We start from the raw sequence: 14,013 nt of genomic DNA on the forward strand, positions 1-14,013 counted from the left end.
CATGAGTGTACAGAGTTACTGTGGTGTGAGGGGAAAAAATTCAATGCTAAGCAACCGAGCAAATAACAAACTGTCTGTCTGCAGGAGTTTTCCTAGGCAACTGAAGCAAAAGTGTGAGTTAGGTGCATAAACTGCAGATAATAGTCTCAAGAGAATAAGTTAAATAATTTAAAATCTTTTTTCCTAAGTATAGGAATATTCTATAGCATGCAGTCAGAAATGCTGTTTCATGCTCAAATTTGACTTTGGCAATGTCTGGTGGTGTTTGTAAGTTTTTTGAAGAAGGAAGGAAATGTCTTTGGTTTGCGGAAGTTAAGAGGAAACGAGAAATAATTTAAACAAAATCAGCACAGAAAACTTAATAGTAACGTGGTGTTATGCTTTTCTTTTTACAGTTTGCAAGACATATCAAGAAATCTGAAGGCCAGAAGACACCTAAAGTTGAGTTACAAATCTCAATCTATGGTGTAAAAATTCTAGATCCAAAAACAAAGGTAGGATACGTATTTATCTGTGATGTTAAAAGAATAACTGTGAATGGTTTCAGAGGTTTTTTTTGTTTTATACCTTAAAAATGCATGACAGTGACAGCAATTTCATTGATATAAACATTATCCAAATTGCCATTTCTTCTTAGTACAAATGGGTAACATCTTCCCCAGAAGGAATCTGATGCTCAGAAATATGGACCATAGCTAACTGCTATTTGATTTTTTTGTAACCCTTCAACACTAGAAATTCTGAGAAAGATTAAAACGCAGTGACAATTACGTGTTCATTCTGAATGCTGTACGTACCCATGTTTGTTTGCACTGACTCATGTCTCATGCTGCTGCTTTGGAATTGCACCTTTTTCTTCCTCTTCCTGTGTTTTTGATTTTAATTATGTCCTCACTTTCCTAAAACGCTGGTGTTTTTCAGGTGTTATTCATTTGTCTGTAAACTTTGGGCTCTACATCTGGCACAGCATGACAATTCCTGTCTTTTCAGCATTTGTGGTCCTTCGTGTCATCCCACTGATGGGCTTTTGTTTTGTTTGTTTGCTCTGTTATTTTGGAAGAGGTTACATACTAAGGGAAACATCTTTCTCAAAGACTTCAAAGAGGCAGCTAAATGAGTAATTATTTAGCAATCAGCAATTCATAACATGTGAATGCTCTTAAGCTTTTTGTGCAAATGTTAAGATTTGAATTTGAATGACCTCTTTGTTGCTCCTCTTTAGTTCTAAAGTCATTGTGACCATTCAAAGAGTGGCACTGCCTTTTGGGAAAAGGTAGCTGTAGTTCAAGATTATAGCTGCTTGCAACCTTTTTTTGCTTCAAAATCTAGACAAGACAACAGTTCATAAGCCCAAGAAGAAATAAATACCCATATCAACTATTGCAGCTTGCGCATTTTCTTTATGTCCTGGGGCAGAAAGGGGACCAAACCCCATACGCTGGCAAAAGCTGTTTTAGCATGGGAGAATTTAATGCCAAAATATGTTAGAGATTAAAATAAATCTGTGGGACAGAAAGTACTGAGGAAATAGGAACATCTTAATCTTGTAACGATGTTATTGCCAACTGTGATGGTAATCAGCTCTGAGAAGCCTTCTTATCTCCCTCACTTTTTTTCCTAAAGCTAGACGTAAAAGCAAATGTGAATCAAGGTTTCTTGTCTTTGCAGATTTTATTTATGGATTTCATACTTAGCATTTAAAGAAGGGGAACTACAGTGCAATACTGTCCTTCAATCATACGAAGTAATTACACTGCTTTATGAACCTGTAAGAGCCCATACAAGCACGTGCTCTTACATGTAACTGTTAAAGAGTTATAGGACAAAATGTGAGAGATGTGGGGACATGGGAGAAGTAGGAGCACAGAAGAATAACTGTAAAGAATGAGAACTTGAGGAAGCCTTCTCAACCTAATTGGGGTAAAGGAAAGAAAAGGGGAAAACATTGCCTATGGGGTACATTTGTGGATAAACTGCTGAGAAAAAGCATGCCCTTGTTTATGAGCTTATAGCAATCTGTGAACTCCTGTGCTGCAAAGAAACACTTTGTTCTGTAGATGATAGTTCATATCTAAACTGCATATTTTCCTTTAAAGCAATTACTGCTTTCCCATGTAAGAAGCCAAATAAAATAAAAATACCAAGAAGAGACTTGCAGAAAAGAAGCAAAAGGAAAAAAAAAGAGTTTTTATTATTATAGTTCTATTGCAGTCTTATTGACATATTTCAGCTGAAGAGCATTGCCCCTGCAAGTTTTAAGTATCCTGGGCATGGTTTTTAATAGAAATTGAATCAGTATTTTAAATATGCAAACAATAATGTTTAAAAATGATTACTGTTACAAGGGATTTCTACTTTGTCTCTATATCAAGGTAACAAAGTCAGTTCTCCGTGTTTAAGGTAGAAAGATAAGGACTTTTTTCAGCACAACTGTTTTAGCAAAGCCTAGGAGATGATGAGATCCAGAGATGGTGCACACGTGGACAAAGAGCAAATTCTTTTACATAATCAGTCTCCAAATAAAATGCACTGGGGCACAAAGCAGCAGTAAAAACTAATTTTCTAGTACAGAAATTACTGCCTAAATAAATGCTTCCAAATAAATACTGTCTGAATCAAAACTTCCTGTTTACATTCAGTAATAATGGGAATGTTTCTTAGAGAAGATGAGTTTAACTTCTGTTATATTTTTAAGTTCATTTCTTCAACTCTCTCATGTAGGGAGATTTTCTGTATCCCACACAACTATAGCATTTCCTCAAAAATAATCTTTTTTTTTTCTAGGAAGTTCAACACAATTGCCAACTCCATAGGATATCATTTTGTGCTGATGATAAAACTGACAAGAGGATATTTACTTTCATATGCAAAGACTCAGAATCAAATAAGCATCTGTGCTATGTATTTGACAGTGAAAAGTGTGTAAGTATGCAAGATTCTTTTTATAAGACTGAGGGTCTATTATGGAATTTGTTTTAAAATAAAGCAAGAATGGTTAGCAAAAGGAAACAGCCTGACTGCTAATTGAGGTCAGTGTGGTATAGCCTTTAATGCTAACATAGTGCCTTGTAAATTAGATGCATTAATTTGTTGAGAGTCTCTTCCTTTAAGGTGGTTTTCTGGGAGAATTCTTCTTACTACCCAGCTCAACATCCTAGTCCAGCCATCTGAAATACTCAGAGAACAGTGCATCCCACTAAGCTTGAAATGTTTGCACAGCTGTTGTGCAGAGATTACTGTAACCCTGTAGCTCAGATATCCTCGCAGGCAGTTCTGCCGATGTGTCAGCCTCAGCCTCTACTCAAATGTTTTAAATATTTTTTTCATTACAGCAGAGTTCCCCCTGCCCTCCCCCCTGCCACATCTCAAGCTTGTAATGCTGTGATGCACTAACAGAGAATTAATTTCACCAACTACTGACATTCTCTCGTGCCTGAGATAGAACAGGGCAAGTGTTCCAAACTGCAATAGCAGGAAAAAGTTATAATTCAGGACAGGAAATGAAGAGAATGGTGCCTCATTCAAGCAGAGTCATGCATTTTCCTAGGCAGAAAGTAATTAACAAATTAAAACATCAGAATCAACGCAAACAAAATGGATGCTTGTTTTCTGTTGTTTTTAAATCTAGATCATCTCTGATTTGTTCTGAAGTAGGTGAGAAAAAAGGAAGGAAACATTATTTGTTTTTTTAGAAAAAAATTACGTCTTTGTCACAGAATTTGCTTGTAATTATGTATCAGTGTGCCATGTAGACATACAGAATTGTTGTACGCATCTGTTCAATTCTCTTTACATTTCTATTCTGTTGCTTTTATGCACATTTGACATTTCAGTTGGCCCTGCACTTTCTGCACAACAGTGCCATTTGTTCTCCAAGCCCAAGTACTATTTTTCCCCTGTCCTAATACTCCACTTAGTGTAATTTTCTGCTTTCACTCTTCTGTTCATTAGCAAAGGATCCCGTTTTGGTTGATGACTTTCCTTTCAACTGACCTATCTCCTTCCAAGGAAAATAGTTAAGAATATATACTCCTCCTGTCCATTACTGTTTCCTTTTATTAACAGTAACAGTTACTCTCTAAAGCAGTTCCAGTTCAGCTTTTTGTCTCTTGAGTCTAATTTCATAACAGTATTTTTGGTAGTGATTTTATTATTATTACCCACTGAAGATATAGGTTGAAGCATTAATTCTCCATGACTGTAGTATGAAGGTATTCTGACACCTCCACTGAGTGACTTTGCTATTGTGCTGATGGATAAGGGGCTGGGAGATATTCAAGTTGCACCCACAGTTATCTGTATTTTGCCAAGAGGTTTTTTCCATGCCTCTTTGCAGTGTTGAGTTCAGGGGAGATGAAGCAAACCATTTGAATGTGATGTGTGTGTGAAGTATTTTGTGATCATCTGAAATGAGAGTAATTATATAAAATATTTTTAATACACCACTTTCAATTTATGTTTTGTGCAAAGGCCGAAGAGATAACTTTAACAATTGGCCAAGCATTTGACTTAGCTTACAGGAAATTTCTGGAATCTGGAGGAAAAGATGTTGAGACAAGGAAACAGATCGCAGGTTTACAGAAAAGAGTAAGTTCTGATCTATAATTTTTAAAGAGATAATAAGAAAATCCCATTGTAATTGTTAGATTTTTGTATGACATGTTATTTTCAGCATTCTCAGATTGCTAAGAATATCAGCAGATACTTTAAAAAAAAAATAGCAGAATAAAGACTTGATAACTATGAAATAACATTTTGATTTTCTGTCTTTTAAGGTGACTAACAGAAATGAAGTCTTGAAATATGTATGTTGCAGGTGTTAAATATGTTTAAATTACTTTTTGTTGTAAGATAATTATTGCTACGAAATTACCAGAACTCCAGCATTTTTAATTGTAAACAGACAAGTAATAGATATGAATTAAATTAATATTCCAATAGCTGTTGCAATAACCACTTGCTTTATAGATTCAAGAATTAGAAACTGAAAACACAGAACTGAAGAACAAAGTTCAAGATTTGGAAAACCAGTTAAGGATAACACAAGTGCATGCACCTCCAGTGAGTAGATGAAATTCACTCTTTTGCCAATGTTACTTTGAATTTATAATCATCTGCGTTACAATAATTATCATCTATGCTGTTTCTAGTGATTGATTAACATCAAGTGATCATGTAACAAATCTGATGAAATGCAGTAATGAAGTAACTGTGGGATTGTGACAAGTGCAAATGCCCGTCTCAGTAATTTGTGGTTCTTCATGTGTCCTGTTACCCATATTTGTTGCCATGTAAAACCAATATATATTCCTATGTGGACTCCTAAGCGTGCTAGCTAGGGAACAGAAACTGTTCTGCACTGCTTTGACAATGCTACTTGGATTTTTCTGTCACAAGCATATCATTACTTATACCTGTCGTTTTCTAGGTAACCTAAAAATTTTGTCTGTCTTTCAAAGGAGTCATTAGGGTCTCGGGGAACAGCATGGATGGGCAGGTAGAAAGAATCATATGAGGACTCCTCATCACTCATTTTTTTTTTTAGTGCTTTCTTCTATTCTTATTAAAGATAGTACTGTTTGTAATGACTGACTGACATTGCTCATGTCTAGACTAGTCCTATTCCTACAGGCCTATTCAGTCTATTCATCATTAGATAATTGTAGAAATAAGTAAATAGAACTACTTAATGGAATTATACTCAAGTCTTAGAAAAAAAGTGGAGCTGCTTTTAAGCTGTGTCTTTTGGGCCACCTTGTTCCTGCCCCACATGCACACCATTTCACTTCCATAAGTCTGGGCAGTATAAAAACGTATTGATAGCAGTGACAGCATTTCTTCTGTTGAGTCTATATGCTCTTCTGATATTGATGAGATGTTTGTTTTCATGAGGAAACATTAAATGTTATTTCATTTTACAAAAGTATGCTTAGTGGGGAGAGCATCATAAATTATTAATATTGTGTAACTCTCACAGTGAAAATTGTTAATAATGGATGTCTTTTCACTTATGAAGCATTCAGTAAGCATTTCCCAAATGCTAGATTTAAAAATGAATGTGGTAAATTATAATTTTAATTTGAATGACAGCTAGTTTCCTTTATTTGTAAATATAAATAATCTAATTCAATTCAAGAATCTTTCATAAATTCTATTAAATATACACTTAAGTCTTTTATGACAGACATAGCTCTCTTTCATTTAAATTAAGGAACTTGGTAATTGCGTTTAGCAAATGAAAAAATAATAATAATGATCAAATAGTATCCTGGAGTGCACACGTGTTTGCCTTTTAAGACAGTGGCATTGCATTCCTCATTAAAGATCTAAACTGGAACAGTCATTTGTAAACTCTAGATAGTGTTTTTTGTTAACTACTCTTGGTTCAGTGATATGCATGTTGCTGAATTATCACTTACGATTTAACAAATCGATATTTTAATTATTCATAATTACTATTAATAATAATCAATTTACAAATATGTTTATCATAATTAGAATTACACAAAGAGCAATCTAGCAACCTGTTTATGTTAAAGAGGCATTGATTTTTGCCACAGAGTAGCCTGAGGTGAATGGTTTGGATAAATATTGGAAGAGGTTGCCCAGAAGGGCTGAGGTATCTCTGCTCCTGGAATTATTCAGCACTTTGCTGAACGTGGCCCTCCACAAATTCAGTTCAAGTCCTGCTTGAGCAGGAGTTCACGTTAGGTGATGTTCCAACCTAAGTGATTTTTCTATGAGTTGTGTGGATGCAATTTAAAAAAAAAAAAGGCAATTGTAGGAGAATGTCTTTCTTAAATCACATGTAGGAGCATAGTCCTAACCATCAAACACTATTAACTTCTGTTCCTGATCAAGAGAGTGCTTCAAGTTGGTTTCCTCTGAACTATTTTGTATCCAGACTGTATCAAAGCTGTTAATTGTGCTAGCAGAAAAGTAAGTATGTATAAACACAAAAGGTTGAAAATAAATAAAGGAACAGAATAATGAGGTTGTGAAGAGACTTCAGTGCAGAGAAGAGGAATCATGTATGTTTTCAAGACCATTTGTGATAAAGGTGCCTGGAAGAGCAGTGGGTGTAGTTTGGTGATGATTATTTCATCTCTTACTATTTGAGCAGCAAGTTTGTTTGCAAGTAGACTACAAACATTTCGTAAGATTATTCACTGTCTGTTATTTTTAGAAATGAATTTTATATACTTTCAATTCATATCAACCACTGTTTAAAGAGAAACTCTGTAAAACTCCAGTCCTATTAGAGGAAAGCAGCAGCTTTCTTTTCTCTATTTAAATTCAGTGAAGAAAAAGATCAATTCCTTTTATAAAATGCAATTAGTGGAGAATAGGTGGGATATTTTCTGAACTTAAATTTAAACATTTAAGTATCATGTTTTTTAAAATGCCTGTAGTAATGCTGCAAAATTTCTCCGAAATTAAAAAAGAAACATAACAGCTCTGTCTTGTGATCACTTGGTCAAAGTAAAATTTTAAGGTCTCCTGACAGTACAGTATTTTGTTAAATATGGAAATATTTTTATGCATAAATGAAGCAGGATATTCATCATAGGGGATCATACTTCATGTGAGTCGATTTATAAACATTTGCAGTTGAACAGGTGGGAAAATTTGCTTGTCTGCAGATAATATCCATGCTGTATGTTATGAACGTGACATGCTCATTCTTGTGATGTATAATATTTATTAAACAGTGAAGCCTGTTTTCTCATGGACACCAAGTGATGACACTGCCGTGGTTTGTTAAGCAGTATCTTTTCCTCTTGGCAGTCACTTGAAGAGCATGGGAGTGTTTGTGTGCAACCCAATCTAGCATTTCTTCAATCCTGCTTCTTCCTCCTGAAGTTGATCAGTTTTGATTTCTGTAATGATTTTACACACATTAGTCCTTCTGTTAATTTTTAATTAATCATAGGATCTACAAGGTTGGAAAAGACCTCCAAGATCACCCGTTCTTATTGCCCACCTGTCACCAGTATGTCCCACTTAATCTTGTCCCTTCATACAAGAAAATGAAGTCGATGAAAAATACCATTAGAAACTTCATGTCCTACTCTTAATGTTTTATTTCATCGACTTCCCTGATATTAGAACATCCAAAAAGAAAATGCCAGAGAGGAAAAATGCAAACAGTGACTTACAAGCTACAGCTTCACATGAGGTACAGAGTTAGAAGTATTTTGGAAGATAGTATTTTACTAGCTGAAGCATTCATGATTACATATTGTGAATGCATTCTTTTTTTACATGATAGTGAATGGCTGTTAGGGTGTTTGTGTGAGCCCTTGATCTCTCCCTTGAAAAATCCACTCATAAAAATTGTAAAGAATAACCAAAATAACCTGTAAAAAGAAGACTTTTTATTTCTATTGGTCAAACTATAGGCTTGTGTTTTGTGAAGTACAAAGGGAAACAGTCTAAAGCTGCTTTCCTGATTCTTCCTCCTACCACTGATCTTTTGAAGGATGTGTAAGGGTTTATTTGAGGACTTAATTTAACTAATGGCAGGCTGTAATGGGTACAAATAATGTACATGAAAAATGCAATTATGTACCCTTTTGTATTTGTGTAATGTTTACTTTGCAATGTACTGACAGCAGTATGTTTCTGCTTCTGAAGGATACATGTACCAAAAGTCTTTTATTTCTTGATAGACAGTGTTGCTACTACAATGTTTCTTTGGTTGCTGTAAATCTAGATAAATTGTCAAAGTAACATCAGCCTAATTTAGTTCTCTTTTTTATCTGTTCATAAACGGTATGGGAAAAAATTTTCTGAACCATTAAAGAAGCCATTAAAAGCAGTGAGAACATAGTTGGAAATGAAAAAAGGGAAAATGAGATTGTATAGCAAAAGTTAAGAGTAGCATTTGTTTTTAAAATTGAACATGAAACTGTCAGTCTTCTTCATGCTTTCTTTTATCTGTTTTAACTATTTAGATTTGTTTGTCAGTAAATAATAAATTGCTTAGCTTTTTTTTTTCCTGGTTTTCTTTGAGGTTGTTGTTTTTAAGTATGTTGGACTTGCTAGAACTTGAAAAAGTCAGTCACTAAAATATGAACATATTTGTGCTATTCAATAGGTAGGGTCACTTTTTGTAATTTCCTGAATGAATGAGTGAAGGGCATAATGTCTTATAAAGTATGGTTTCCTTAGGATGGTTTCCTTTATAGCTGCACTTACATAGGTCATGAGAAATGTTGGTATGGGATGGATGTGGTTTTTTTCTTTCTCTCTCCCTTGCATGTACAGCTGAAATTTCCATTACTCATGTATCTGTGCTGTTTACTTTTCATCTCTTTTAGTGGTTTGGCAATACATTAATCACAGGTCTTTCTTGCATTTGGATTTGATTATATGAGGATGGTCTGATTTTCATTTTGTTATTTGCCTATGATGAGGCTGCTTGAGTTTATGTCGTTAGTATTTGGATACTGCTCCTATGTATAAATCCAACTTCCAAAGATCAGTGCTTCCCTGGAAGCGCTATTTCATGATGTCTTTTTCTTTTGCTCATTATACTGTTGGTGGTATTAGGAGGGCAGCATGGGTTAGCTGCTAGCTTACGCACAGCCTTAATGTGGCTTAGCAGCTGCATGCAGTGAGCACCTCCAGCTTTTATAACAGAATGAATAGCAAACCCCACTAGGCCACTAAGAAACCTCTGAAGAGACCATAGAATTATAGAAGGGTTTCAGTTAAAAGGGATCTTTGGGATCATCTAATTCCAACCCCCTTGCTATAGGCAGGGACACCTCCCTCTAGACCAGATTGCTCACAGCTCCATCCTGCCTGACCTTGAACACTTCTAGGAAGGGGGAAAACTATTCCAGTGTCTCACTGCCCTCACAGTCAAGAATTTCTTCTTAATATCTAGCTGAAATCTACCCTCTTCCAGTGTAAAACCATTTTCCCTTTTCCCGTCTCTACATGCGCTTATAAAAAGTCCCTCTCCAGCTTTCCGGTAGGCCCCCTTCAGGCACTGGAAGGCCACTTGAAGGTTTCCTCCAAGTCTTCTCTTCTCCCGGCTGAAAAGTCCCAGCTCTTTCATCGTGTCCCTGTAGGAGGTGCTCTAGACCTCTGATTATCTTCATGGCCCTCCTCTGCTCCCACAGCTCCATGTCCGTGTGTTGGGGGCCCCAAAACCAGATGCACTACTCCAGGTGGGGTCCCACGAAAGCAGAATAGAGGGGCAGAATCACCTCACTCAAGCTTCTGGTCACACTTATCTTGATGCAATCCAGGATAGTAAACCTTCAGGACTGCAAGTGCACATTGTCAGCTCATGTTGAATCTTCCATCAACCAACACCCCCAAATCCTTCTCCCTAGGGCTTCTCCCAACCTATTTGCTGCCCAACCTGTACCTGTGCTTGAGATTGCCCCAGCCCAGATGCAATATCTTACACTTGGCTTTGTTGAACTTCATAAGATTGGAATGGTGTGACTTCTCAAGCCTGTGCAGGTTCCTCTGGGTAGCATTCCTCTAGTATGTCAACTGCACCCTCAGATTGGTGTTGTCTGCAAACCTGAAGGTGCACTTGATTCACTGCCCATGTCACCTACAAAGATGTTAAATAACAACAGTCCTAGCAGCAATCTGTGAGGAGCATCACTCAACACTGGTCTGATATGAAATTATTCATGTATTTTCATTGTGGCTGAAGCTTGTCTTGGGTACCTTGAAGGTTTTCTTTAGCAACATGGCTGAGCAAAGAAGGAAGTTATGACAACTGCATGACTCTGACTTCAGATAGGAAGAAAAGGAATATTCAGGAAAATAGGCCTGTAATATCTACATGACTACTCTTACTCTAAGAGTAAGTGCTTCTTACTCTGGCATTGTTGCCAAAGCTTCACCTTTTTTTCCTCTTTGTTAGATATTTATGGACTTGACCATTTTAATGTTAAATAGTGACCTAGAAGCATAGGGTGCCTCAGCCTCTTCAAAAGCTTTAACGTATGTATGAAGTACGAAAAGGAAGCAAAACCAAAATAGAAGTTGGAACTGCAGAATTCAGAAAACAGTTCTGGAATGTGTTTAGGCATATCACTTGATTCGTCTTTTCCATTAAGAGTGCCAAGGGGGAAGGTGCTTGTGTTCTTTCTTACTTTGTTTTCTGATCTTTCAATTTTACAATATCTGTATTCAGTTCATCCTTATAGTTTTGCATCCTATCTGCATTTTATTGCTATTTCATTTGATATACTTTATATTTATTTGATATACAGCAGAAGTTGCTGTTTGGTCCCCTAAAAGGGTTGGTTGGGCATGTTTCTTAAACCAAGTATTTGAAGACATTACTCTTTGCCTTTTATTTCCAAACCCAGTCATAAAGGCTCTGTGTTTCACCTGGACAAGATCCAAATTTTTGGTAACCTTTTATGATTTGCAGACATCTTTAGGCAAAAAAATTACTTATTGAATCAAGGTGGACAAAACCCTCAGCTTCCCTTTCAAAATGCAAAGAATCTTGCTGGAATGTGGAGGTAAATAGACTCTGATCGTAAGAGGCAGACTGATTCAAGCTTGTCTGTCTAATTCAGACCAGAACCATGCAATTAGCATTTTGTCAGCTTAGGTGGATGCTCTTACCAGCTGTTCCAGTGCTTATGACTGTTATTTGAGCTGTTCTGTGAGATTTCAGAGATTCAAAGAATGCTACACACCTCAACATTTTTATTTCCCCAGCAGTGAAGTTTTGTTTTGCTCTGGGTCTGTGCTGCTGTTGTACAGTAATAAGAATTCATTTGCTGCTTTTGAGATACCTACTGAAAATACTGTTTTCTACGTTGAATTATTCATGTGCACACAAAAGATAGCAGAAGGAGATTACTGTCTGTAAATGTTTGCTCTCAAGTTCTACAGTTAAGGAAACGAAAGAAAGTCTGATGTTAATGTAAGCCTTAGAATGTATGTGCTGTTAGTTTCTACTGTAGGAAAATGTAAATATTTCTTTTTCTGTAAATATCTGTGGGATATAAATAGGTGTTTCCTGGTGTGGAGCAAAAAAACTCTGGCCTGTGCCATAATCACTACAGTAACTTTACTCTCCATGATATATGCTTAACTGCCTGTACAAATGTGCAGATGTGAGATATAGTTTGTGTATTTGGACTTTTGGCAGCGCACCTGAAATGTCCACTTCTGAAAGAATCCCTGTCATTGTTTTATTTTGATGTGATTATTGAGGTGCAAGTCATCTTCACTGCAATTAATGCTGGGCTACCTCTTGTTGCAGCACTGTGTAGATTTGCTTCTGAAGTATTATTTGGTTTTGTATCCTGTCACTAGAGTACTGACAAGTTGCAGACAATCTTTTTTGAAGTATGAAATGTCTTTTTATTCTTCTTTCCCTGATGCCTCATTCAGTTCCTCAGAATGTTTTCTCTTTCTGTGATTCCTTTTCAGCTGCTGCACATAAAGTGTGATAATGATGAACATATGTTTCAAAGACCCTCTACTTTTTTCTGGTGTAACAATGAGGATTCACCACCTCCTTGTTTAGATATCTCTTCCATTACGCTTACTCCTAGGAGTTCTCCTGACTCTAGACTACCAGCTGGATTGTTAATACCACCACCTTCAAAAAGTGGTCTTCCAAAGCCATCCAGTGAATACAGTTGTCCGAGACCTCGTGTAATGCTGCTGTGCAAAAGCTTTTTCTTTTTTGACTTTCCTGTTCTTTCTCAGCTGTGTATTAACGTGTTAGAATTTCACATTTTGTACAGTGATGCAAGGGCCGATCAAATTTATCTTTGATTCTCTTGGAATTCTCTTAAAATATGGAATTTGGGAAGACTTGCTCTATTTTTTATGTAGCTTTTTTTTTTCTTAGACTCCTAAAATATAAGTTCTTATTTCAGCAACATTTTTAATTTAGTCTATTAATGAATCTCTCAAAAATCAGTCCTTTGTTAAAATCATTACATGAAGGACAACTATTCAAAACAAGCAATTCTAAAGATCCAATCTGAACGTTTTTCCTTCATAAATTATTGGAAAAGAAATCAGCTGTTCAATACATTTTAGTATACTTTATAAAAACTGTGCAAAATGAAGGCTTGAAATTATTTTAAAATTTGAACGAAGCATATTGTCTGCTTTCTCATGGCAATGTGCTAAATACTCAACATTTCTTCCATTTGCTGATAACATCTGGCTGTATTTGGCAAACCATGGCTTTCTGCATGTGTTCACGAAATACAAGTGCTTCTTGTGTTCATAAGCATTTAAAATACGCATTTATTTAAATTATGGAATTTTAGTTTTGAAGAAATTGAGTAGTGTCAAAATGTCTAGCAACTTCAACTAAGTAACATAAGCAAAAAATGTCATTGTAAAGTCTGATTTTTTGCTTTCATGCTAAAAAGACTTACGACTAAACATAAATGCTGCTTATTTATTGTAGCATCTACATATCCATAAATACTTAGCAAATAAGCAGAATCTACACTGGCGTTCACAATCTCTGAGTCATTCTGGGATGATTCACCAACATTAATGGGCAGTGCAGATTAACATACATGCCATGTACTTACATACTGAAGCTGATCCTGCCTCACTGATGCAGGCGAAACCTATCTACAGTCAGGCATGGTTTTGTTTCTGTGAAGAATGGGATGTCTTAGTATGCTTGTGGTGAGTCAAGTACGTGCATTGCCCTGCTCTTAGTGGCAGCAGATGGCACTGGACAATCTCCTCCAACATTTTACTGAATCTCTGAAAGTGCATGAAAGCACCAGAAGGTTAATGCAAGGTTACTAAAAGCAGCAGCAAGAGCCACTTGTGTCTAATGATTATTCACTGATACCTTTTCCACAACAATCGTTGAAACTGCTGAGCAAGCTCATACTGAGGTCAGGAGGAGTTCTGCATATATAAAAATCTTGCAAGTTATTTTATGAAGTTCAGCTCTGATCCTGCGAGGGAATGCCAAGATGGAAAGAATTCTAGCATTTATTGTTTTTTTTTAATAGGAAAAAAGCAGCATGT

General features: G+C 36.1%; 1 protein-coding gene across 4 annotated transcripts in view; it reads left to right on the plus strand.

The window, feature by feature from the left end:
* GULP1 (GULP PTB domain containing engulfment adaptor 1) overlaps window positions 1-14,013 on the plus strand; it is a 149,640-nt gene that overhangs the window by 118,033 nt on the left and 17,594 nt on the right. For 3 of the 4 annotated variants that reach the window (XM_042822645.1, XM_042822647.1, XM_042822646.1), the window contains exons 5-9: window positions 396-494; window positions 2,785-2,922; window positions 4,471-4,587; window positions 4,969-5,061; window positions 12,430-12,657. In XM_042822645.1, coding sequence (XP_042678579.1) covers window positions 396-494; window positions 2,785-2,922; window positions 4,471-4,587; window positions 4,969-5,061; window positions 12,430-12,657 — 675 coding nt within the window. The remainder of the gene's footprint in view (window positions 1-395; window positions 495-2,784; window positions 2,923-4,470; window positions 4,588-4,968; window positions 5,062-12,429; window positions 12,658-14,013) is intronic. The other variant, XM_042822648.1, reaches the window with a different exon arrangement.

The sequence above is a fragment of the Centrocercus urophasianus genome, unplaced genomic scaffold (assembly GCF_019232065.1).
Source record: "Centrocercus urophasianus isolate 14NV4802_14NV808 unplaced genomic scaffold, USGS_Curo_1.0 seq_20, whole genome shotgun sequence".
In the NCBI taxonomy this organism is placed as follows: Eukaryota; Metazoa; Chordata; class Aves; order Galliformes; family Phasianidae; genus Centrocercus; species Centrocercus urophasianus.